Below are 25,435 nucleotides of genomic sequence, written 5' to 3'. Positions count from 1 at the left end.
AATCCTTTTTGATCAATCACTCTAAAATTTTGACGCAATACAAATATTCCAATTTGTCACTCCAATGGTCAAAGTGTCAATAAAATACTATAAATTGGAGAGATAAAGGACTACAACTTTAGCCAAATACTACGTAAATATCAGTTTGATTCCCATGGGAATCATTAGTCACTACACTCACTACCATAATAAAGAACCTTCTAAACTGAACCTCCCTTTCTTATTGCACTAAAATAATATCAACAAGGACTCCATGGCCCAATGGATAAGGCGCTGGTCTACGAAACCAGAGATTCTGGGTTCGATCCCCAGTGGAGTCGCTACTGAGTACTAATTTTTAGTTTTTTTTTTTCCACTTCAACCTCCAGCAGACAATTATCTCACAGAAATCTCTAAAATGCATATTACGATCAAACAAACCAATATAAAGATCGATCACTTTAAATTGACGAAAAAAAAACCTTCATAGGATCAATAGGTTTAACGCCGATGTTAACTGACCTGAAATTGACGAACAATTTTCTCCATTGCCATTGGACAGCAAAAACCCTAAGATCGATCACTTCGATGAAAATCAATGCATTCACCTCAATTTTTGATTATGCAGACACAACTTTAGTACGAAAATTGAGGAATTCTGGAATTACAAAGATATAAGGATTAGGATTTGAGTTTGATGTTGTGATTAAGGTTTTCAATTGCGAAAATCAACTTGCAATTAACGATTTCATGAATAAAATTGTGCAAAATCAGATACATTACCTTGATAGATAGAGATGACGTTGAGGAAAGCGAAAACTAGATCGATCAAGTAGGCGAAAATCAATGCATTCACCTCGATTTTCGATCACGCGGACAAAAATTTAGTGCGAAAATTGAGGAATTCTGGAATTACAAACATATAAGAGTTAGGTTTTGAGTTTGAAGCTGTGATTAAGGTTTCCAATTGCGAAAATTTAACTTGCAAATATACGATTTCGTGATAAAATTGTTCAAAATCGTATATATTACCTTAATTGTTAGAGATGAAGTTGAGGGAAGTTAAAACCCTAAGATCGATCAATTAAGCGATAATCAATGCATCACCTCAATTTTGGATCAGCGAACACACATGTAGTACGAAAATTGAGGAATTCTGGAATTACAAAGAAATTAGGGTTTGAAGTTGTGATTAAGGATTTCAATTGCGAAAAATTAACTTGCGATTTTACGAATTTATGTTCAAAATTGTTCAAAATCAAATACATTACCTTGATTGTTAGTGATGAAGTTGATAGAGAGAAATTGATCGCGAAATTCATCTGCTTCCATCACTGTTAGCCCGCGATTGTGGAGTTTCAAATGTTGGTGTTTTGGCGGGGAATTCTTCTCCTCCCCTCTCTATATGTAGCCATGTAGGTTGACTATTCTGTGCTTCCCTCCCAAAATGAAATAGCAAAATATTGACAATTAATTTTAATAATTTATAATCTCTCACTCTGCTACTTTGGTAGAAATGTAGAATTGTAGAAACCTGTATTTATGCTACAAAAATAGGTTTGTCGATTATTTTTTGGGTGTCTTTGTACGTAGTAGAAGTTTTTTTTTTAATTTATTTTTTTATTTTTATCCCGTCAAGCTAATAAAGTGTTACAATTCTTACAAATTTTACATTACATGTTATTGCTCATTAGATAACTCATATTGTAGCTACTAGACTTAGGGTGGGTACAAATTTATAAATAAGACTCACTTATTAAATATAGTGTTACATCATCAACATGTGTGGGTTGACCCAAGGGGTAGAGAAATTGTCATTGTATTATACTACCTCCGTTTCTTTTTAGTTGGCACTGCACTTATTCCTGTTTAGGAAGTTTTTTTTAGTTGACACGTTTTCTTTTAGGGTAACTTTTTTACCTTGTATTTACAAGTTACCCCACTTGTTTTTTATTCTTTCTCTCTCTCTCCTCTCCTTAATATATGTGCCTAAATTAATCGCGTCAACTAAATAAAAACGGAGGAAATATGCTTTTAATGATTGGAAAAAAATAGTTAAAAATCAAAACGGGTTAAGTAAAAAAGAACTCAGGAATTACGGAGTATAAAATAACAATGATGAAAAATCTAAATACTCCATAACTTGTAGTAGGCTGTAGCTAGTAGGTGTTTAAGTTTTACATAAATATGAATCACAAATACTCTAATTTTCTAGAACAATTCAGCCACCTACAACCAGGATTAAAAAGGAAGAAATCATAACCAAAAAAATGGTGTACTTCAACCTTTCTTGGGTACTAGAAGGAGAAGCATTAGAATCCATAGTATTATAAAACGTACGATTATCATATCGTAGCAAACATTTAGGCCTAATAGTTTGCGCCCCTTGAGTACCATCACAACAAGACCTTAAAGATGAAAGTCCAAATCTCAAACACTTGCTACAATTAACTCCAACTATATCAGGCGTACACTGAGCCAAACCATAAATTGTTTCATCACTTGTAACATCCGCTTCTCTGGTGGCGAAACCCGGCACATTCGACGACGATCCATTTCCAAATGCTGCTTCACTAATCAGCGTTTCCAACAATATCCCTAATGTATGGTTGTACTGCTTGTAGTTTGACACTTTCGCCGTGGGTGCCCCAATAGTAATACTTGCGGCCGGTTCTAATAGGCCGTACATTGAGTGATTAGCATAGCGAAAGATGCACTCGTCAGAATCGAAAAGGCCGTCTTTATGTTTACAATCTGTTTCTTGAGCAAATTTTGCGGCGTTGACTATACAACTGTCGCAGTGATCGGAAGAGAGATCACCACGACACATGTAGTAGCCGTATACGATGTCGGGTTGGCCCCCGGCGCTGGTGAAGTAATAGCCGGTTTGCGAGGCGTGGGTGGTGAAGGCGGAGTAAAGGCTGTTGACGTTGTTTTGATAGGAAATACTTGCATTTGTAGCTAATATACAAGAGAAGGACATGTTATTGATAATTGATTCAGAGGTAACTGGTTTACAGAAACAATGTAGCAAGATTAATGAAAAGGCTAATTTCAGAATTATTGCTGGAATTTTTTGTTGATGTACCATGGTTTTGGTTTTTGTATCTTAAAATCTTTTTTTTGAAAGATGAAGAAGCACAAATATACTTTGTATATTGTTATGGTGGCCTAAGCCTAATGCATGCGTAAACAACCTTCGAAATGAAGTAATACTATATGATGTTTGAACATAACATGAGATGCTTTATTTTAATCCCATTGACAATTTCTCGGATCAAGACACTATATCATGGTCGACCTGTCCAATAATAAGTAGTTACGTATAATGTTTTCTTTCTTTATTGACTATTTTAAAATTGCACCTTAAAATATTAACTTTGTGAGAGATGAAGAGTATGAATATAAGAGTATTTTATACATAATTCTTCAAAGATGAGATGGGATCATGTATATCATCTCACTTTATATAAAATCTTTGGGATTTAATTATAGGATTTCATATCACTTAAGAAAAATTGTAAAAACTTTTGTATCACTAAGGGTCTATTCTGTTCAGCTTAATTTCAATTCAATTCAATTTAGCTACAATCAGTTCAGTTCAATTCAATTCCTCATTTTTTTTTCTCTCATAAACAATTTATTTCAGCTCTATTCAGTTCAGTTCATCGTCTTCAGCCTCAATCGGTTCAATTAAGTTCAATTGATTTCAATAAAACGGAATATTCCCTGAATCATTAATCGCAGCTATATTATAGAATTTCTTGATATTTTGCTAAGTGACATATTATATATGCAAAATTAAGAATTAAATATTTAATATGGAGTACTTGTTGCGTGAGTGATAAGTACTTATTAGCTATCTCTATCCATTCAATTGACTATTCATACTCTGGCTATGCCTCATACTTGACTAATGACTTTCAACCCATCATTTGCATATACATGCTTCCTAATTGTTTACACTATTTTCTTTTTTTGAAGTATAATTTTATAATATTTTATCGTAAATTCTCACTAAATTTATATACTTCCTCGTTACGAATTACTCGCAACAAAGGAGTATTATTTGTGAGACATAAAATATTGCGAGTAATATGTAACGGAGGGAGTATATATATATATATATATATATATATATGGAAAAATTAGAAATAATTTTTTGAGGCATTTGTTGTTGATCACTTTTCAATAGGCAATAGCCAAGGAGTCCAACAACTTTTTGAGGCATTTGTTGAAGGCACACGGTCGTTCCAATGGAGCTAAGTGACCAGCCTTCTTTAGCACTTGCAAATTAGTCTCGGCTCCCAATCTCCTGCACCGGCAATTATCAATAAGACATAGTTATTGCCTCGGTCATTATTACCTTTTATTCGAATTTAGTTGTCATAGTAAAAAATCACGCATTAATACTGTTGTGTATATAAACGTAACAGTAAATAATTGTGGACTTATTAAGGTGACTGATACCACTACGTATGCAAAACAAATTTTATCACATCCATTTCAATTTCAAAAAGGATCATACTCTTTCAAGTTGTTTGCCACTTCCATGTTGAAAATTTTGTCATCGTTGCCCCAGAGTAAGTGAATCCTCTACAAGAGGGATAGAGGAAAAGTAAAAAAAAAAAATTAGAAATTCGATTTGGAAATCTTGCTAGGAATGATAAAATAAAGTTGACATATGCTGATTTGCCAATTAAGAATGTAAATTAGTCATTAATTAATAGAATTATATAATTACAAGACAATACATGCAGACCTGTCGAAATTGATGGTTGGTGACATGCTCATCTTTGACCACAAGAGCCTCTAATATTGCAACTCTTTCTTTCCTATTGCCAAACATGACCTGGCATCATCACAATTATTTACAGCAATACATACAGTAATTTTCAGCACATATATTAAAGGGGTGGACCAATAAAAAGCTAATTCCATTTAAATTTAGTTAGATACTCGGTATTGATTACATCATAGTTCAATTATATTATCAAAATTCAAGACAGTACCTAAATAGCTTTTTTTTTTTTTTTTTTTTTTTTGGACATAAGCTAGCTTAAACAACACACTACATAAAATAATTAAAAGAAATAAGACTAGATTTTGCATTTGTGGCAAGGTTGAGGGCCTTCTGAAGTCTGGACTCTGGACCATGTCTCGCTGCACTTTGCAAACGGTGCACCAATCAAAGCCCCTACTGAACTACGTATACGATTCACTGTCTATCTAACTAATTACTGTTCATGCATATTTTTTTCGTTCCTACTTTAATTAACCAATGTTGTCTCACAAAATAATAATAATAATAATAATAATAATAATAATAATAATAATAATAATACGGAGTAAGTAAAAAGAATAATATGAAACAGATTAAATACAATTGTTGCCTTGTTGAGATTGTTTTACTATTGCTATTAAAAATATTAGTTTCATAATCTGATTTGGTATTAATTTTAAACAAATTAAATTTAAACAAGAAATTTCAACTGCATAATAAAAATAAGGTAAGGTCTTTAAAGAGAACACGGTATTCTCCCATGATTTAATCTTCTTAAGAGTATGTCATAAATTTTAGACATAAATCATTACTACTTTGAATTGACCATATACCTTATCCCTATATCGTATATTAATATACGTAGTATTATCCTATGGTAGCTTTAATATACTTTCTTTCCATTTTCAATTCCAAATTAATTAATTAGTCTTTTTCACACGTATACTTGATAAAAAAAAACCCCACAAATGTATTTAATTAATTTAGTCATTTTCACACGTATACAATAACTAGAATGCAATTGTCCACCATTAATTTTCCCACAAGTGCAATTAAGGGAAAGAAGAATTTAGTAAGTACCTCAAAAATGTGTTTAAAGAAGACTTTAGGCATCCAAGGAAAGCTATAAGAAGCTTTATCAAGAAGAACTTTGACACCTTCAACAGAATTAGGCATCAAATACTCCGGCCAAGAATTAAACCCTATCCTTTCCAAAGCCTTACTACTTATGGACTCAGACAACGCCAAAACTGAACCGGTAACCACCATCGAATCCACCAAGTCAGGGTAGTGTTCAGCCATTTGGAACCCAACAAACCCACCATAACTTAACCCGACCACCACACATTTCTCAACACCCAATTTCCTTAACCCTTTTGCAAAACAATCTGCCTGAAATCTTGGAGTTATCTTAGTGTCACTTGTTGTATAAGATCCACCAAAAAAGAGGAGGTCGGGTATATAAAGATCATACTTTTTTCTTAGGGCTAAAACTTGGAATTGCCATGTTAGTATGCCATCACCTGCGAAACCATGTATAAGAACTAAAGGCGGATGCTTCTTCTTCGGGTTGTTGTTGTTGTTGTCTTCGTCGTTGTCGTCATTATTATTGTTAACCCAAAAATGAATAACTGTTCCTTGATCTATCTCCACATCCTTAGATTGCATCCCTACTAATTTCATCATTTTGTGTAAAATGGACATGTAGCAACTCACGGTGTTCACCATCTCTCTTTCACTTTCTCTCTCTTTCTATCATTCTCGATTACTTTGAATATAATGCTTCGTTATATAATGCACCTCTACCCTACTAATAGAAATTTCGTTGTTTCAGCTAATCAGGCCGCCACGTTTACACTACTACAAGAATTTCTTTATTTTATTTTAATTAGCTACCTAATTAAGCTTTTTTATTTTTTTGAATAGACCTAAGTTAGGCCAACTAATAACTACAGATGTGATCGCTGACGTACCATCTTCACATCTTTCCAATAATTTATCCCCTATTAATAGTTATGTGACTTAAACCATCTGTGATAACTAAATTTGAACCACAATATTAATTAGGGCTGGCAAACCCTGACCCGACACGAAAACCCGACCCGAACCCGACCCGAAGTTACTGAGAGAGACCCGAACCCGACCTGAACCGAACCCGAACAACCCGAATTCGACCCGATTTGACCCAAATTTCATATTTCGTAATAATATTAAGTTTTACACTATTTTTAATAGTTTCTAAGAATAACCCGAAATCGACCCGACATCTGACCCGAACCCGACCTGCTGACCCGAATTGCCACCCCTAATATTAATACTACGTATTATCGCATGGGATGCATGCTATAACTTGTCATGTTTGAAAAGCTGTTTTTGTTTGGCCTTAACTCACAAATTTAGTTGTTGACACAATATTAACAAGGAAAAACATGTAAAATAAAAATAAAAAATCTTAGGGGTATAAATGTGCACATACTACTTTTTTTTTAAGGAAAACGCTGAGCAGTGCATTAATTAACAGATAATGAAAGTATATGAGAGTACATACGGACTAATCTCTAAAGGACATTGATTAACCCACACTTGTTCTAGACCATAAGGAACTAACTTTAATAAGGGCAGTAAGTAACTAATCATTTTTTAGGATATTTTTTTCAAACATTATTCATGATAAGATGAGTTATTTAATGCGGTGTATTTTTTTAAAAAAATAGGGATCCATACAATCTCTTTTGACCATCTTTTGTGATTATTTGTAACAAAAAAAATATGCTCATCTGGTGTTCAAATCCGTCTTGATATCTTCTTTTCAAAATCAACTTTTTATAACTTTTATTAAAGCATAATTAAATATTGATAGCAAAAGTATTATGCTAACATATGTAAAATGGCAAATAATGATGCACTTAAAAATAAACCGAGAAAGTATTATTATATGTTTGACCTTGACTGTTTGGGGTCTTGTCCGATTGTCCCCGGGGCCCAAGCTAAGGTTCTCAACCAAAACTAAAAGTAGAAAGAATAGATAATAAATAAACATTTATTACATCGATTTACTCGTAAATTGTCGATAAATTCCCAATTAATACTAAAAAAGGAAGGACGATAAATGCTTATATACAGCCCTAAGGGCTGCATATAGCATTACCCTTAAGAGAATAATACAATAGAAAAAGAAAACTTGATGAATTGATGATACTGCAGCGGTAGCAAGTAGATATGCTGGAATTACAATAATTAGGTGCTATTAAATGCGACAAACTTAACAAACTAAAAATAGTGTTTAATTTATTGTCGATTATCTATCTATAGCCAAGGAGTCCAGCATTTTTTTTGAGGCATTTGTTGAAGGCAAATGGCCTTTCCAATGGAGCTAAGTGACCAGCCTTCTTTAAAACTTGCAAGTTCGTCTTGCCACCCAATCTCCTGCATGCATCGTCGATCATCAATAAGACACAGGTTTTACCTCGTTATTACCTCTTATTCGAATTTAATTGTCACATACAGTATTGAAGATTCAAATTACGATACATCTAAATTTACGCAATAAAAAATAACTAAACTGAGGTAAATATAGAACTAAATACGAGTAGTAAATTATATAGGTGTTAAAAAGTTGAAAAAGATCATACTCTTTCAAGTTGTTTGCCACTTCCATGTTGAAAATTATGTCATCCTCGCCCCATAGTAGGTGTATCCTCTAGAAGGGTGAAAAAGGAATAATATAAAAATTAGGATTAATAAAAATAATTTGACATGTGCCAATTTAGAATGTTAATTAGTCATTAATTATAATTTTTTTTTAAATACATACAAGTTTAGCTTACCTGCCGAAATTGATGGTTGGTGACATGCTCATCTTTGACCACAAGAGCCTCTAATATTTTAACTCTCTCCTTCCTATTATTGCTAAACAAAGCCTGCCATCATAACAATTTGCCGCAATATACAGTAATTTTAAACACGGACATTAAAGAGTGGCCCAATAATTGCATAATACTCCGTATTATAATCAAATTATGTACGTCTTTTTGTTAAAAGAACAATAAAGTAAATTGCCAGTTCCAACCAAATTTAGTTATATATTAATTATAATACTCGTACTAATTGTCAAACTGTTGTTGTCTCTTTTCTCTTTGATAGAAATTTCATTTTTGCAAACTACAAATTATGTACCAAATGATGTGACTAGATCATAATAATACGGATCGGAGTTTGAAAAAATATTGAATTCTTTTAAAATAACAATTGATAATCAAATAACATATCATCTAGACTATGTCTCCTAATAATTGTCAAGATTAACTTTGAGATGGAAGAAGTAACATTGGATTAACACCTAAATTCGATCAACATGAATATAATATTAATAATGAACCAACAAATGATAAAGGTCCAATTATTAAACTAGAAAAATTAATAAATAATTGTATGTAGTTTACTTAAATTGGAGGAGATAAATCAATCCTCGGGGATGTCAAAGACGTATGTAGTGTGGCCAATGTGACAACACAAAACCCCTCGAAAAAACACAACCCAAAATTATGAATATATCAAGGATCACTTAAACAACTTATCGTTTAATCTTCTTGGTTTTGCACCTTTATTAATGTCTGTCAAAAATATCAATCTAAATATGAAAATTGAACAAAATTAAATTCAATAGAACAATTAATTTATATGATTTGAATGGTCCCGTATGATGTATGGAGAAACAAAAATTTTTGTTTATTATTAATAATTTTTATTTTTATTTTATGAAACAGACCCAATAATTTTGTATGTAAAATTGAACTAGGCCCTGAAAACCTAAGCCACATGTTGTCAATTCTTCTAACATTTATAATATAGTAAAAGTAAAATGCATTTATCAACCATATATTTTCCCCACTATTTCAATTGATGAGGGAAAGGAGAAATAAGTTAAGACGTTAATTACCTCAAGGAAGTGTTTGTAGAAAAAATTAGGCATCCAAGGCAAGCTATAAGAAGTAACATCAAGAAAAGCCTTGACACCTTCAACAGAATTAGGCATCAAACACTCCGGCCAAGAAGAAAACCCTATCCTCTTCAAAGCCTTACTACTTATGGACTCGGACAACGCCATAACCGAGCCGGTAACCACCATCGAATCCACCAAGTCAGGGTAGTGTTCAGCCATTTGGAACCCAACAAACCCACCATAACTTAACCCGACCACCACACACTTCTCAACACCCAACTTCCTTAGCCCTTTTGCAAAACAATCTGCGTGTAACCTTGGAGTTATCTTAGTTTTACTACTAGTATAGGATCCACCAAAAAAGAGGAGGTCGGGTATATAAAGATCATACTTTTTTCTTAAGGCTAAAACTTGGAATTGCCATGTTAGTATTCCATCACCTCCGAAACCTTGTATAAGAACTAAAGGCAGTAGCTTCTTCTTCTTCTTCTTCTTCGTGTTGTTGTTGTCGTTGTCATCGTTGTTGTTGTTGTTAACCCAAAAATGAATAATTGTTCCTGGTGCTACTTCCACTTCCTTGGGTTGCAACCCTGCTAACTTCATTGTTTTGTTTAGGAAGGAAACGTAGCAACTCACTGTGTTCACCATCTCTTACAAGTACTTGCTTTCTCTCTCTAGCTAGCTTTCTCAATCACCTTGAATGTTTCGTTATTGTACACTACACTTCTACACTTCTACCAGAAAATTCTTTGATTCAGCTAACTAGGCCCAGTAATAACTCCAACTGTCTCGATGATATGATATATATAACATCTATTTTGGAATATTCTAAGCGGGATTATTAATATGCAAGTTGATAGTATATTAGTATGTGTAACGACTTACGTTAATAAGGTGACAACTAACAACGTTGGAGATTGTGATTTAACCATATTTTATGATTTATTATACAATAGGAAAATCGATCACAATAGTCCTAGGCAGGTCTAGTAAGAATCATCTAGGCATATATTATTGAAATATTTACTATTATCTGCGGTTTATATTATATGCAACTTTGGAATTTTTTATATCTCATAAATAATACACCAAAGGTGCATATATAATACGAAGCTGAGGTAGTATTTATATTCTTTACTAAAACATAATTAAATGTGTTGATAGTACTCCATATGATAAAATGTAAATGGTAAACATAAAAACATCAATGTTGCGATTACAAAAACAAATGAAATATTGTACTCGTATATTTTTGCTATACTAGCATGCAAAATATTATTTATTTATTTATGTGAAGATATGATTTTATCTAACTAAAAGAGTATGATGGTCCCAATTTATATAACTAATTATACCCTACATTGGATGGTAAAATAAAAATTTGAAGTAGCAATTAAAACAAAAATAAAGAAGGTGTATATGTCTGCTTGATTGGGGCATGTCCCCAAACTAAAGGCCCAACGACCAATGAGACACACTGTACTCAGTCTTAATGTTTTAGGTCAGAATATGGGTATATCATAACTAAAAGATCAGATGTATGATGGTCCTAGATTTCTGATGATGAATTTATCATAAGATTCATATCTAAATGTATGAATGAGTATAAACATGTGACAGAATTTAATTTTTTTTTTATTAAATTCAATGTATAAAAATAGCTGTAAGAGAAGGGGTTGGAGAAACTAATTACTTATTACTGTACTATTAAGAGTAGTTATACCATTACAAACCAACTTTTACAAGGTAATTTAAAAACCTCTCTTCTCTTCAAAACCCTAGCCTCCGTCGTTGAATTTTAAAGGGGCTTCCATCGGTTTTAACCGGTGGAAAACCCCAATCCTAGTTTTTTTTTAAAGTTTAATTTGGGTTTTATAATAATGCTTCCTCCTTTTGGGAGGAACTTTTCTCCCTCGAAAGAAAGGGTTTTTGAACTCCTTCGAGAGACAAGGGTTTTTCGACCTTCTTCAAAAGTCAAGGTTCATCTCCTCTTTTCAGGGGAGAAATTTCTTAGTTTTGAATCAATGATATAAGATCTAATGGATTATCGTGAAATTATTTCGTTGGTGAAAAAGTTATCAAGTTTTCGAATGCCGCAGACAGATGAATCAGAAGAAAAATATCCTCTCAGCTACAAAAAGATTGTCAGATTGTCTCTCCAAAAAAGTTGTATTTTCCAACTATATAAACGAGATATGTTTCACAGTGCAAGATCTACTTGATGATCGTAGTTTTCATGAAGGAGAATTTTATTTGATTCAACATCTGATGTATTTGTTAACATCGAATCTTATATTGTAGATGTCGTATGACTTTTAATTAATGAAATATTTTTGCTATTAAAAAAAAAAAAAAGTAGTTATACCAAAAACTTTTAATTTCTATTTAGTGTGGATATTATTGGGTTAAATATAGCAACCTACATACTATAAGGGGGTGTTTGGTAAATGAGAATTGAGGGTGGGAATGGGAACTTTAATCCCAAATCAAACAAAATATCTTGTTTGTTAGATGGGATTGGGATTAAAGAAGGGAATGGGAATGGGATTGGGATTAAAGAAGGGAATGGGATTGGGATTAAAGAAGGGAATGGGATTGGGTATAAATGGGGTGAATTCCCACCATTTTATTACCTAGGGAGGGTAGGTAATAAATGGGTGGGAATGGGAATATGAAATGACATTTTTGCCATTAATGAAAGAAATGGAGGAGAAAGATTAGTAAGGGTAATTTTGTATTTTTGTTATTTATTCCCCGTCTATTCCCATTTACTACCAAACAAAGTATTGTCATATTTTTCTATATTCCCAACAATCAATTCCCAATCTCATTCCCACATTTTAATCTCCAAACTCTCATTCCCACATTCCAAACGCCCCGTAAGGGGATACAAATTATGTTTTAGTTACTACGTCCCCCCAACCAAACACGTACTAGTTCTAATAATTAAGATCATACATTTGTGTATAAGTAACGTAAGCACAATAAATGGTAGCTTAAAACCACGTAATTATGATGTTTATGATGCCCGCAACTTCATGCAACCACCACTTTCATGGAATTGAAGGGGCGATGGCGTAGCTATTGTGCACATAGTCATTCACTCATTTTCGTATATATTGAAAATTCTTATATACACCATACCTTATAGCTTGATTTGTCTTCTCTTATTTATTACACTTAAATAATATTGTCCTCCAAATCTACAAAATTCTCTGTTGTTTATTTAGCTATTGCGTACCACACTAGCTTGTAAGATGAATGTCATCCCAATTGGGACTATTGACTATTATACATCTTTTAGGATAGATCTATGCGGTCTAAATTAACTCCAATAAGACATGTTTATCAGTTTATATTGGCACAATGGCACGTACGAGACTAAGGTGCTTATAATGGAACTCTAACTCGACTCATTGTTACTCCATACGAGTATTATTTATCATTACTATCATTTATGGTTGCTTCAACTAATTATATATGCAAGGAAAAATTAAACTTATTGATGTGGTATTTTTTATTCAATTTGTTATACTTTTACATTCATGCAGGTTACATTTTCTTGCATGATTTTTAAATATATATATATATATATATATATATATATATATATATATATATATATATATATATATTCATATATATATATATATATTCACAAAACTAAACAAACAATATTCAAATCATACTTTGATATTGCTGTATCTCTAACATTTGACATGTACACGCCCATAATATAGATCATTAATTAGGCCAGGCCAATATTAATTACCTCAATTATAACGGAACTTTTGTTTGGATGCCACTTTCTTCTTCCTAAGTCGTAATAGTTATCGAAAAGGTATTAAGCTATATTTTCAAAAGATTCATGAATTTTCTTATAAATTTTTTTGAAGATAAAAAAAAAAAAAGGGATTTTGAAAGGAAGGTAAAAGGTGATGTGTTAAATTGCAGTTGAGTAAAAATAGAGGAATTATAAAGAAGAAATTAGTTATTTTTCCTACAGCTCTACAAAATCGCGGTTAGGGATGACCACATGAGAGAGAGAAAGAGAGATAAAGTTAAGATGTTGTTCTCTAAATATTAGATTTGAGTTAATCCACTTTGTATTCACAACTCCTAAAAATTTGATAAACCACCCCCTCTCCCCTGGGTTATGTGGATAGCGAATAAAGTTTTAGTAAATCACACCCAATTAAAAAAATTAAAAAAATGTTCCATATTCTTCTGTTGTTTCTTTTAAAATATTTTGGGGTAAATTATGATCAATTGACAATTGATCATCTTGGTGTAACGTTACACCCGTCTTATAACATTTATTATACAACGTCTTATTTTAGAATTTGTTATTTTAAATAAAAATTATCTTAAAGTCATACATTCAACATTTTGCTACATACATTTATCTAATGATTTGGAAGCTCATCATAAATATTTATAGTATTATCATTTTCCGGATTTTGCTGGATGCCTAGATTGGCTAGATATATATATTCATGAGTCATGACAGTATTTTCTTGAACCTTCTCTACACAGCTAACTGTTAATCCATCTATCGCCCAAAACAAGTATAGCATCCTATTAAGAATCATAGTTAGAGGTGTATATTTTTTGCACCAATGACCTCTACGTCATTAAGTTGAATTTTCTGCTTATAGTTATGTACTTGTGTGCTACGGAGTAATAATTAATACGAGTAGCTGTCAAATTTTTATCATAGAAATATTACTACAGTACGTGTTCATGTTTTGGTCTCATCACTCCCATGTCGTTCAAGTAGAGGTGACGAGAAATATAAGCGTAAAATTCCCCTTAATTGTCCTCTGTAGTCTGTATAGTTAGTTAACATATTAATATCTCATGATTTTGTTTTTCTTAGCTTGCATATTGATTATAGTTTTACTATATTAAGATTTTTTTTAGGATTTGTTTCACTTTAATTATATACTAATGTCAGAGATATGACATATCGGAAAATATACTTGAACTACATCCAGGGAAATTGTCAAGATGTATATATGAGGAAGTTTGTTGACAATTGTTGTATGATGGTACAATATCTTTTTTAAATAAAAACTTATACGGAATACTTCGTAAATAATGTTTAAATTTTAAGAAAAGTGAATAAAATTGTCTTAGCATAGTCAATGGATTCACTCTTATGATAAGCCATTAAAACATTAAATGTCCTTACAAATTTTGAAGGCCTGAAAGGTGGATCCTTGAGGTGAAATGGACTTATAATTACCATAGTTGATTATAGCCTCTTTATCAAGAGTTTTTTGTTTATTTGTTGCTGAATTGCTGCTATTGTTTTGGCTGTCATTGAGGATACATTCCATTATCTTTCACCCTCTCTTACTCAGCTAATACGAGCCTACTATGTATGTTTCAAAATAAATGTCCTATTTTGACAGTTACGTTTGTCATTACAAAATTTTGACCATTATTCAGAAAATATACATTATTGAGACTATTATAACTATATAACTACAATATACTCTGGAGTAACTATAATATTTTGTAAAAGCTTTGAATATACAATAAATGGTTAAAACATAAAAGTCAAAGTGGGACATTTATATTGAAACGGTGAGATTAGAACAATATGATCGATATGCTAATGGATATATAGTATGATAAGTTCGGTTTACAGATGATCGGTTGCTTTAGATTCTTTGTTTTGAATTCTGCTAAAGATTGGCCTACTTAGTTAATTGTATAAGTCACATTGATCCGTTTCAGAATTTTGATACCACAATAGTTATGCAAATAATTTTAACTAGTTGAGATTTAACTTTGAATTTCGGGGATGCCTCACTTTCTCATAATGAGAAACAAAATATATTTCTCACATGACATTTTCGTAAATAAATCAACTCTCATGACAAAGCTCATGACAGGAGATTCCGTGGTAATTTTTCATTTTTGGCAGTTAAAGACAAGATTATTTCTAACACCATATCTTATAGGAATATAAAAGAGTAAAAAAATAAAAATAAATTTGAGGGAGCAATTAACACAAATTAAAGCCTCAAAACTATGAAGCAAGTTTGTTAAGTTGTCAATCTCTTGTCAATAGCCAAGGAGTCCAGTATATTTTTGAGGCATTTGTTGAAGGCGCACGGCCTTTCCAATTGAACTAGGTGACCTGCATTCGTTATAATTTGCAATTCAGTCGTGCCGCCCAATTTCCTGCATCATCAATCAATAAAACATAAGCACTGCTTTGTTATTATCTCTTAGCATATTCGAATTTAGTTGTATTGAGATATTATAGGAAATTATATTTTGTTATTTATGATAAGTTTGTATATTGTGAAGATAGGGTAGAATATTGTAGGTTATCTTGGCCTTGCCCACCAAGTTTACCTAAGTTAAATACTTGTATGTGGCCGTGCATATGAAACAGAGAAATACACAGAAGAATTCTTGAATCTATTTTAACATGGTATTAAGAGCTTAGGTTGAGATCCGAATTTTTTTTTACGAAATCTAGTTCATCTAGTTCGTATTTCTTTTGTGAGGAACAGTGAGTCTCCGTTAAATTTTTTTTTCTTTTTATTCATAATTGCATCATGCCTGGTGATGAAGGAAAAGCTAAGATCGATTTGACATATCATCTTGGTTCGAGTGATGGCCCTGGCAATGTTATTACCCCAATACAATTGCGTGGTGAGAACTATGACGAATGGGCAAGAGCAGTTCGTACTGCTTTGAAGGCAAAGAGGAAGTATGGTTTCATTGATGGTACGGTCAAGAAGCCGACTGACTCAGAGAAATTAGACGATTGGTCTCATGGGTGTCAAATACCTTGGATCCTATTGTACGGTCTACTATTGGTGACTATGATGATGCGTGTCTCTTGTGGAACAATCTCAAGGACCGATTTTGTGTGGTTAGTGGCACTCGTGTGTGTCAATTGAAGAAGGCCTTGGGAGATTGCAAGCAAGGCCCGACTGAATCTGTGGCTCTTTATTTTGGGCGATTATCCAAAATCTGGGATGAATTGAACGCTTATGCTTCGGTACCCGCATGCTCTTGTGGTGCCTGTACGTGCAATATAGTTGCTCAGGTGGAGAAGATCCGTGCCAATGATTATGTTCATCATTTTTTAATTGGTTTAGATGAAGCCTATGGTTCAATTCGTGGGCAGCTTCTAGCCCAGGATCCTTTGCCGAGTGTTGATCGTGCGTATCAACAATTGATTCAAGCAGAAAGCTTGCGTGGAGGTGTGTCTTCTGGTACTCGTGAACATGCCGTGGCTTTCAAAGTCCAGTCAGAGGGTGCGTCCAAGCCACGACAAAGAGAGAACAATGATAAGTTGTGCAACCATTGCAATAGGGAAGGCCATGACGAGAGTACATGCTTCCAGCTTATTGGGTATCCCGAGTGGTGGGGAGACCGGGGTAGAGGTGGCAGGGGTGCTGGCCGTGGCAGTCCTGTGGCAAGGAGAGGTGGAAGAGGTGCTGGCAGTCAGAGCAGAGGTGGTTCAGCAACAGTTCGTGCGAACAAAACTACTGGGCAGCCTTCTCAACTCACGCAAAGCTCAGCTACGCCTGCTGATGCTGCTGCTCTTGCGGGGGTTTCTTTTGATCAGGTTCAACAATTGCTGGATTATCTCAATTCAGTAAAATCAAAGCTTCATGGTAAGAACAGTTCATCTTGGATCATCGATACAGGAGCATCAAACCATGTAACTTGTGATTTATCCCTTTTAACCAAAGTGACGACTGTGATTAATTGCCCAGTTGGTTTGCCTAACAAAAATTATGCTAATGCCTCTCAAATTGGCACTGTGATTTTAGAAGGGGGTTTGATGATTAAAAACGTCCTTTTTGTGCCGCAATTAAATTGCAACTTGATCTCTATCACTCAATTATGTGATGAATCGAATTGTTCTTTACAATTCACTAACAATCTTTGTGTTATACAGAACCTAATGACGAGGAAGGTGATTGGAGCGAGTGAACGCGTGGATGGACTTTACTATTTCCGTGGTGTTCCTGAGGTGAAGGCATTGAAGGTGACTGGTGATGGTTCCTTGGAGTTATGGCACCGTAGATTGGGGCATCCTTCGGAAAAAGTTCTACGTTCTCTTCCCGTTGTGAGTAGTTCTAGTAAAAGCATTAAAAATAAACCTTGTGATGTATGCCCACGGGCAAAACAACATAGGAATAGTTTCCCAATTAGCAACAATAAAGCTAGTCGTATTTTTGAGCTTGTGCATCTGGATTTGTGGGGGCCCTACAAGACACCTTCGTCTTGTGGTGCTCACTATTTTTTTACTATTATAGATGATTTTTCACGTGGTGTGTGGACCTATTTGATAAGTAATAAAACTGAAGTTGAGTTTATGTTTCTTAGTTTTGTTGCTATGGTCAAACGTCAATTTAATCAAGTCATAAAAATAGTTCGTAGTGACAATGGCACAGAGTTCAATTCCTTGAAAAATTATTTTTTTGCTAATGGGATGATTTTTGAGACATCATGTGTTGGGACACCCCAACAAAATGGGCGGGTTGAGAGAAAACACCAACATATTTTGAACGTGGCTAGAGCCTTGAGGTTTCAAGCCAATTTGCCTTTGAAATTTTGGGGAGAGTGTGTGCAAAGTGCTTGTCATTTGATTAATCGAACACCCTCATGGTTACTCGATTATAAAACTCCCTTTGAAGTTTTATTTAATAAACCGCCTTCCTATGAGAACATCCGGGTTTTTAGTTGTTTGTCCTATGCTCATAATCAACAAAGTAAGGGTGATAAATTTGCTAGCCGAAGTAGAAAGTGTGTTTTTTTAGGCTATCCCTTTGGGAAGAAAGGATGGAAAGTTTACGATTTGGAGACTAAGACAATGTTTATTTCTCGTGATGTGCAATTTTTTGAGAGTGATTTCCCTTATATTACAACCGAGAGTGAGAGTGCACCAAAGCCTTCGGTTGACCCTAGGGTGGAGTAATATTTTAGTGATGATGATGAGTGGGCTATTGAGACTAGGGAGCAGCCCGAGATAGGTGCAGCAAGACCATGTGGCAGCGAGCATTCCCCCTGCCCAGTCAACGTCCAGGCAGATGCAGAGCCTGCGGTCGCTGACAGCCCGCTGCCTCCACCCTGCCAAGCCACTGCCCAGCCCGATGAGTTTCCAGCGGGCGCTGGTGCAAGGGGCGTGGAACAGCAGCAGCAGCAGGTACCTTATGGGTGGTAATCAGCAGCAGCAGGTGCCTCTTGAGGGTGATGTTGTCACGCAAGAGGTGAGTGTGAGCACAGAAGCGACGGCAATTGACAGTGACATGGGTAGAGGCAAACGAACAAAGTTCCCGTCTACTAAATACTGTGATGATTTTGTGACTCACACCATACGGAATAAAATTCCATCCACATCTCTCAGTTCACTCGACTCAACTTCCTCAGGTACTGTTTATCCAATAACACATTATGTTGATTCTCACCGATTTTTTGTGAAACATAGAAAATATATTGCCGCTATTACAGGAAGAAATGAACCCAAAAGTTTCAAGGAGGCTATGAAACACGAGGGTTGGAGAAAAGCAATGGCAGATGATATACAGGCTCTAGAAGAACAGGGAACTTGGGTGCTAGAGAAGTTACCACCTGGTAAAAAGGCTCTCGGAAGCAAGTGGGTGTACAAAGAAAAATATGATGAGCACGGAAATTTGCAGCGGTTGAAAGCACGATTAGTCATCTTCGGAAATCATCAGGTTGAAGGATTAGACTACAATGAGACATTTGCACCTGTAGCAAAAATGGTGACAGTCAGAACATTTCTTGCAGTGGCGGCGGTGAAAAATTGGGATGTTCATCAAATGGACGTTCACAATGCGTTTCTTCATGGAGATTTGGAAGAAGAGGTATATATGAAAATTCCTCCTGGTTTTGAGAAAAATAATTCTGACAAAGTTTGCAGAATGAATAAATCATTGTGCGGCCTTAAACAAGCTCCAAGATGCTGGTTTGCAAAGCTAGCTGCAGCATTGAAAAGTTATGGCTTTAAGCAGTCATATTATGATTACTCTTTATTTACTCTGAACAAGGGTAAAATGCAGCTCAATGTGTTAGTATATGTAGATGGTTTAATTATTGCATGCAACGATAAATCTGCTATGCTTAACTTTAAATCATATCTGGGAAATTGCTTTAAAATGAAAGATCTTGGAGTGTTGAAGTATTTTTTAGGGCTAGAGGTAGCCCGGAATGCACAGGGCATTTTCATTTGTCAAAGAAAATACGCAGTGGATATTATTACAGAGACAGGTCTACTGGATGCTAAGCCTGCAGAGTTCCCTATGGTTCAGAATCATAGATTGGCTTTGTCGCAGAGTGAGTTTTTTTCAGATGTAGAGAAATATAGACGGCTCATAGGCTGACTGATTTTTTTTACTGTCACTAGACCAGATTTAGCATATTCTGTGCATATCCTATCACAGTTTATGCAAAATCCCAGGATTGATCATTGGGAGGCAGCTCTGCGAGTTGTTAGGTATTTGAAGAAGAGCCCGGGACAGGGAATTCTACTGAGGTCCGACAGTGCGTTACAGTTAGAAGGATGGTGTGATTCAGATTGGGCAGGTTGTCCCCTCTCCAGGCGGTCCTTGAGTGGTTGGTTTGTGCTGCTTGGTTTGTCTCCAGTGTCATGGAAAACCAAAAAGCAACCGACTGTTGCTCTTTCTTCATCAGAGGCAGTGTATCATTCGATGAATGCAACGACTTGTGAATTAAAGTGGTTGAAACGTATTCTTCGTGACTTGGGTGTAAATCATGAAAATGGGATGCATCTTTATTGTGATAGTCAATCGGCCCTATACATTGCGGAGAACCCAGTTTTTCATGAGCGCACGAAACATATTGAAGCCGACTGTCATTTTGTGCGGGATGCAATCACTGATGGTACTATCGAACCCTCGTATGTATCTACAAATGTTCAACTGGCTGACATTTTTACTAAGGCTTTGGGAAAAACCAAGTTCGAATTTTTACTGCGCAAGTTGGGTGTCCGTGATCCGTACGCTCCAACTTGAGGGGGGTATTGAGATATTATAGGATATTATATTTTGTTATTTATGATAAGTTTGTATATTGTGAAGATAGGGTAGAATATTGTAGGTTATCTTGGCCTTGCTCACCAAGTTTACCTAAGTTAAATACTTGTATGTGGCCGTGCATATGAAACAGAGAAATACAGAGAAGAATTCTTGAATCTATTTTAACAAGTTGTCACACTAATACACTATACATTAAGATATATAGCATCGTAACAATTAATTATGGGCCGAGGTGTGACTAGTAAAGTAATAAGTTCATACGTATATTATATTCATGTGTAAAAAAAAGGTTCAAAACGATCATACTTTTTTTGTGCTATTCCCACTTCCAGGTTGAAAACTCTGTCTTCAGTGCCCCATAGTAGGTGAATTTTCTAGAAGGGAAATAGAAAATAAAAGAGTACATCAAAATTAATTAATCGCTACTGTACTATTGATTGTTTTGCACAAATTAACTAAAAAAATGGAGTCGGAAATCTTGCTTGGATTAACAATAAAAATGAGAATTTTGCCAATTACTCCGGTTAAGATTGGTGTTTAGTCATGTATTGAATTAAAATAAAAGTATTATACAGGACTCCATCTTTGATCGCAACACGTACTGTTACAGACCTGCTTAAATTGATGGTTAGGAACATCTTCATCTTTGATCAAAGCAGCCTCTAATAAATCAACTTTCTCCTTCCTATGGTCATACATGCTCTGGCATCATCACAATTTACATCAATATATTAATTATATATTTATATTTTGAGACATGCATGATTAATAAACTGACTAAATATATATATTTAGTGTCCTGGTAGGGCACGTGCCCTACTAGATGTTTTTTTTTTTTTTTTTTTTTTTTAAAAAAAAAAGTTAGTTAAAATTTATTCAAATACGAAGTAGAATACAAAGTGTATTAAACTATTCAAACCTTTCCTAAATAAAATAAAATAAAATAAAAACTATTCAAACCTACTAATTGCTTAGTGGTTGGAACAATAACTTGTCTACCTAAGGTCAAGGGTTCCAATCCCTATCCCAACATTTATTTATTTATTTTTCTTTTTTTTTTTACTTAATGTCCTTATTTTTTCCTTTATTTCTTTTTTTAATTTCCACTTAATGTCCTGTTGCAGTACGTAGCTAACATTCATTTTCTTTGCTTATTTTACTTATTTTTTTTTAATTTCTTTTTTATCGCTTAATGTCTTATTGCATTACGTGAATGTGTCTTAATTTTGTAAAAAAAATAAAATAATTAAGACCTTGAGAAAAGTGTTTCGGTGTCTACCATTGTTCAAATCCTAGCTCCGCTCACAGTGAAGAATTTCTTTATATGAGAATGATGCATATGGGTGTTCAAAAATACCCGACCCGTTGACCCGATGACCCAACTGATTTATCCGGGTATTTTTTGTAATTTTTTTTGAAATTCGCGGATCGGGTACCCGACCCGATTATATAGCATGTTTTTGGGTCGGGTCATGGGCCGACCTGTGAGGGTGGCGGGTACCCGCTGACCCGTGAGTTGATATTTTTTTTAAAAGAAAAACAGTCTTTAAGGGTTAAGGGTTTATTCCCAACCACCCACCCACCATATTCTCTCTCCTCTATGGTAGCCGACTAGACATTCATCCTCAATTGTCAATTCCTCATCTCTTTCTCTCTCCCTTTTGTTATTTCAAGTACTATCTTTCAATTCTCCTTCTTCTTCTGAATTTCAATTCTCCTTCTTCTTGAATTTCAATTCCCCTTCTTCTTCTGAATTTCAATTCACTCATCCACCATACAACCACTCAACTCTCTTCTCATAGTTAGATCTATGAATTTCTCTACATCTTTACTCCAATGCATGCAAGTAACAAGCGATGACAACATCGCAGCAATCGGCACCTTACCATTCATAAATTGCAATTTCTTCTCACAGATCAAAGTGCGTTTGATTGAGTTGGAGGTTGATTTTGTGGTGGCTTAATGAGGAATGAAAGTAGCTATTTGTGCTAGTGGAGTTTGATTTTACTTTCATAATTGATTTCTGATTTTATGTTTTAATTCGTAAAATGAATTATTGAGGTCTTTTTTGTGACCTAGCTATGGGATTTGAATTATACAAAACTTTAACTTAGAAATTTGGATTGTTTTGTATGAATTGGAGCTACTGAATTGCTTTATGAGTATTTTTTTTTATGCTTGATTTACCCAAAAAAAAAAGAAAAAATAAATAAAAAAATAACCGGGTATCCTCTGTCCCGACCCGGGAAATTCGGGTACCCGATATCCGGGTACCCGGTTTTCCCGGGTCGGGACATGGGCCGAGCTTTATACTACCCGAAGATCCAGGTACCCGCTTTTTCGGGTACCCGGATCTGAACACCCCTATTGACGCATGTGCATATTTTTTTAATTGAATTGAATGAGATTTTTTTTTTCTCCTCAATTGAGCAGAGGTAATGTTCTTTTCACTTAATACTTAAAGTGACGAAGTATTAATTTTCCTATAATAATTTAGGGCTTATTCATATTTACTGAACTGAGCTGAACTAAACTGAACTGAACTGAAAAATTAAAATGCATAAAACTGAACTGAACTGATTGGAGCTGAACTAAACTGAACTAAACTGAAAATAAGTATATATGAACAGACCCTTAACTTATATATAATTAAATAAATAAATAGTCAAAGTCGTGTCTCGACAAGCATGGTTAAAGTGCAACAATTAAAAAAACCACAGAGGTAGACTAATCAAGTACCTCAAGCCAGTGTTTATAGCAGAATTTAGGCATCCGAGGCAATCTATGAAAAGAAATATCAAAAAGAACCTTGACATCTTCGGCAGATTGTGGGACCAAATACTCCGACCAAGGACGACCTCCGACCTGTTCCGAACACTCACGGCTAAGGGACTCGGACAAAGCCGAAACCGTGCCGATCGCCACGATCGAGTACACCAGGTCAGGGTGGTGTTCAGCCATTTGGAACGCAACAAACCCACCATAACTAAACCCTATTACCACACATTTCTCTTCAACACCCAACTTCCTTAGCCCTTTTGCAAAATAATCCGCGTGAAATCTTGGAGTTACCTCGGTACTTTTGGTTGTTGTATAGGATTCACCAAAGAAAACAAGGTCAGGTATATAAAGGTCATACTTTTTTCTTAGGGCTAAGATTTGGAAACTCCATGTTATTAGGCCATTGCCGGCGAAACCATGGATAAGAACAAGAGGCTTTTTATTCTTCTTTTTCTTCGTCTTGTTGCTGTTAACCCAAAAATGAATGGTTGTTCCTGGCTCTATCTCCAACTTTTTGGGTCGCATTCCAGCTAACTTCATTGTCTTTTGTAGCAAGGACATGTAGCAATTCACTATGTTCACCATTTCACTTTCTTTCTTTAACTTTCAGTCGATTTAAATGCTTTGTTACATACTACACGTCTACACCTACCACTGCAAGATTGCAAGAATTTCTTTGTTCAGCCAAGCCAATTGACATTACAATTTTCATTATCTTTCTCGTCTTTTTATGCAATAATACTTTCAATTAGGGTTCTTCATCTGTACATATCAAAAATTTAACTTTAAATATCAGACTGGTTGTGCAATTTTCAGTATCTTTCTCGTCTTTTCACACAATAATACTTTCAATGAGGGTTGTTCAATACCAATTGGATGTTGGTGTAGTGGTGATTGGGACTACACTTGGTAGGGAGAACCCGTGTTCGATCTCCCGCAACAACAATTGGGAGGGGACTGGAACCTAACCACGAACCCTAACCACGAACCGGGTAAGAAAAAAAATGAGGGTTGTTCATCAGTACATGATCAAAAATTTAAATTCAATTGTCAGACTGGGGTTGTTCTATTTTAAGTTCAGATCTTGGATCAATAAGACTGATTCAAAACCCAACCCGAATCAATTAGACCGAATTAAGAACATTTTCTATATTTTACTCGATATAAATTTTACTCCATATGATACTATTTAAAAAAAAATGTTCAATGCATTTAGATTATATGAATGCCTAGAACTACATAGAAAATATCGTAGCCATAATATTAATGTTTTAAGACATTATAGAGGTTTCATGCATAATTTTAAATAAAAAGTCAGTCTTGGTCCAAGACCTTTTGTTTTTAAGGGCTTTGGACCAAACTAAGGACTAGAAAATGAAATTCTCTCAGACTTGGAGCATGGAACATTTCTCTTCAACCTGGTCTCATCCGGTTCAGTTTTTGAACCTCTCTTAGCTACAACACTAGATTTCAAGTTGTATTTTATTTTCATACAATTAACGATATTTGATCCAAAATTAAACTCCATAATTAATAAATGGGATGTCTACTGGATAGACACTTATAACACATTATATCTTTATTCAATATATAAGCAAGAAAACGAAGTCTTTGGTGGCCTCTTCATGAATTTCCTACATTGTCTCAATTTACTAACATATTGACATCATTTTTTATATAAAAAAAATATAGAATTAATAAGGAATAGGATATGAAAATTTTCTACTAGTTATGAGAATAAAATTAGGAATTCATCAAGTTTGATTGAAATGTTTTCAATATATATTCAATCAAGATTATTTCCATTATCTTCACATAACCAGTGATTTAGATAACAAAGAGCTAGTGTATGTATTTGGAAACACGGAAGCACAATTTCTAATTAAGAAT

The 25,435-nt window shown here is 34.4% G+C and overlaps 4 protein-coding genes and 1 non-coding gene across 5 annotated transcripts; 1 reads left to right on the top strand and 4 right to left on the bottom strand.

Moving 5' to 3' along the window:
• The first annotated feature begins 247 nt into the window (after positions 1-247).
• TRNAR-ACG lies at positions 248-320 on the top strand. Its single transcript has one exon. It is a non-coding gene; the product is annotated as a tRNA-Arg (tRNA).
• Positions 321-2,031: 1,711 nt separating this feature from the next.
• Positions 2,032-6,599, bottom strand: LOC110705100 (3-oxoadipate enol-lactonase 2-like). The gene is made up of 4 exons (XM_021882933.1): positions 5,843-6,599; positions 4,742-4,831; positions 4,508-4,575; positions 2,032-4,294 (listed from the first exon to the last, which is right to left on the bottom strand). The coding sequence occupies exons 1-4, from the start codon at positions 6,488-6,490 to the stop codon at positions 4,168-4,170; spliced, it is 933 nt and encodes a 310-aa protein (XP_021738625.1). The 5' UTR covers positions 6,491-6,599; the 3' UTR covers positions 2,032-4,167.
• Positions 2,201-2,809, bottom strand: LOC110704875 (cysteine-rich receptor-like protein kinase 25). The gene has a single exon (XM_021882688.1). It carries the CDS (start codon positions 2,807-2,809, stop codon positions 2,201-2,203), a length of 609 nt encoding a protein of 202 aa, XP_021738380.1.
• Positions 6,600-7,675: 1,076 nt separating the features above from the next.
• Positions 7,676-10,497, bottom strand: LOC110705099. The gene is made up of 4 exons (XM_021882932.1): positions 9,702-10,497; positions 8,590-8,682; positions 8,395-8,462; positions 7,676-8,188 (listed from the first exon to the last, which is right to left on the bottom strand). Exons 1-4 carry the CDS (start codon positions 10,350-10,352, stop codon positions 8,065-8,067), a joined length of 936 nt encoding a protein of 311 aa, XP_021738624.1. The 5' UTR covers positions 10,353-10,497; the 3' UTR covers positions 7,676-8,064.
• Positions 10,498-15,753: 5,256 nt separating this feature from the next.
• LOC110705098 (lipase 3-like) lies at positions 15,754-24,130 on the bottom strand. The gene is made up of 4 exons (XM_021882931.1): positions 23,504-24,130; positions 21,377-21,466; positions 21,071-21,138; positions 15,754-15,899 (listed from the first exon to the last, which is right to left on the bottom strand). The coding sequence occupies exons 1-4, from the start codon at positions 24,128-24,130 to the stop codon at positions 15,761-15,763; spliced, it is 924 nt and encodes a 307-aa protein (XP_021738623.1). The 3' UTR covers positions 15,754-15,760.
• Positions 24,131-25,435: the final 1,305 nt, after the last annotated feature.

Source organism: Chenopodium quinoa, unplaced genomic scaffold (genome assembly GCF_001683475.1).
Source record: "Chenopodium quinoa cultivar QQ74 unplaced genomic scaffold, ASM168347v1, whole genome shotgun sequence".
Taxonomy (NCBI): Eukaryota; Viridiplantae; Streptophyta; class Magnoliopsida; order Caryophyllales; family Amaranthaceae; genus Chenopodium; species Chenopodium quinoa.
This window is presented reverse-complemented; position numbering and strand designations above follow the sequence as displayed.

Excerpts from the sequence above, each read along its gene's own strand:
- LOC110704875 (XM_021882688.1), bottom strand. The coding sequence starts at position 2,809 with ATGTGTCGTGGTGATCTCTCTTCCGATCACTGCGACAGTTGTATAGTC.
- LOC110705100 (XM_021882933.1), bottom strand. The coding sequence starts at position 6,490 with ATGGTGAACACCGTGAGTTGCTACATGTCCATTTTACACAAAATGATG. Across the intron at positions 4,576-4,741 it reads CCAACCATCAATTTCGACAG|AGGATTCACTTACTCTGGGG; the intron begins GTCTGCATGTAT and ends TCCCTCTTGTAG. Across the intron at positions 4,295-4,507 it reads GTGGCAAACAACTTGAAAGA|GAGATTGGGAGCCGAGACTA; the intron begins GTATGATCCTTT and ends TTGCCGGTGCAG.
- LOC110705099 (XM_021882932.1), bottom strand. The coding sequence starts at position 10,352 with ATGGTGAACACAGTGAGTTGCTACGTTTCCTTCCTAAACAAAACAATG. Across the intron at positions 8,683-9,701 it reads TCTACAAACACTTCCTTGAG|GCTTTGTTTAGCAATAATAG; the intron begins GTAATTAACGTC and ends TTATGATGGCAG. Across the intron at positions 8,463-8,589 it reads CCAACCATCAATTTCGGCAG|AGGATACACCTACTATGGGG; the intron begins GTAAGCTAAACT and ends TCACCCTTCTAG.
- LOC110705098 (XM_021882931.1), bottom strand. The coding sequence starts at position 24,130 with ATGGTGAACATAGTGAATTGCTACATGTCCTTGCTACAAAAGACAATG. Across the intron at positions 21,467-23,503 it reads GCTATAAACACTGGCTTGAG|AGCATGTATGACCATAGGAA; the intron begins GTACTTGATTAG and ends TGATGATGCCAG. Across the intron at positions 15,900-21,070 it reads GTGGGAATAGCACAAAAAAA|GAAATTGGGCGGCACGACTG; the intron begins GTATGATCGTTT and ends TTGATGATGCAG.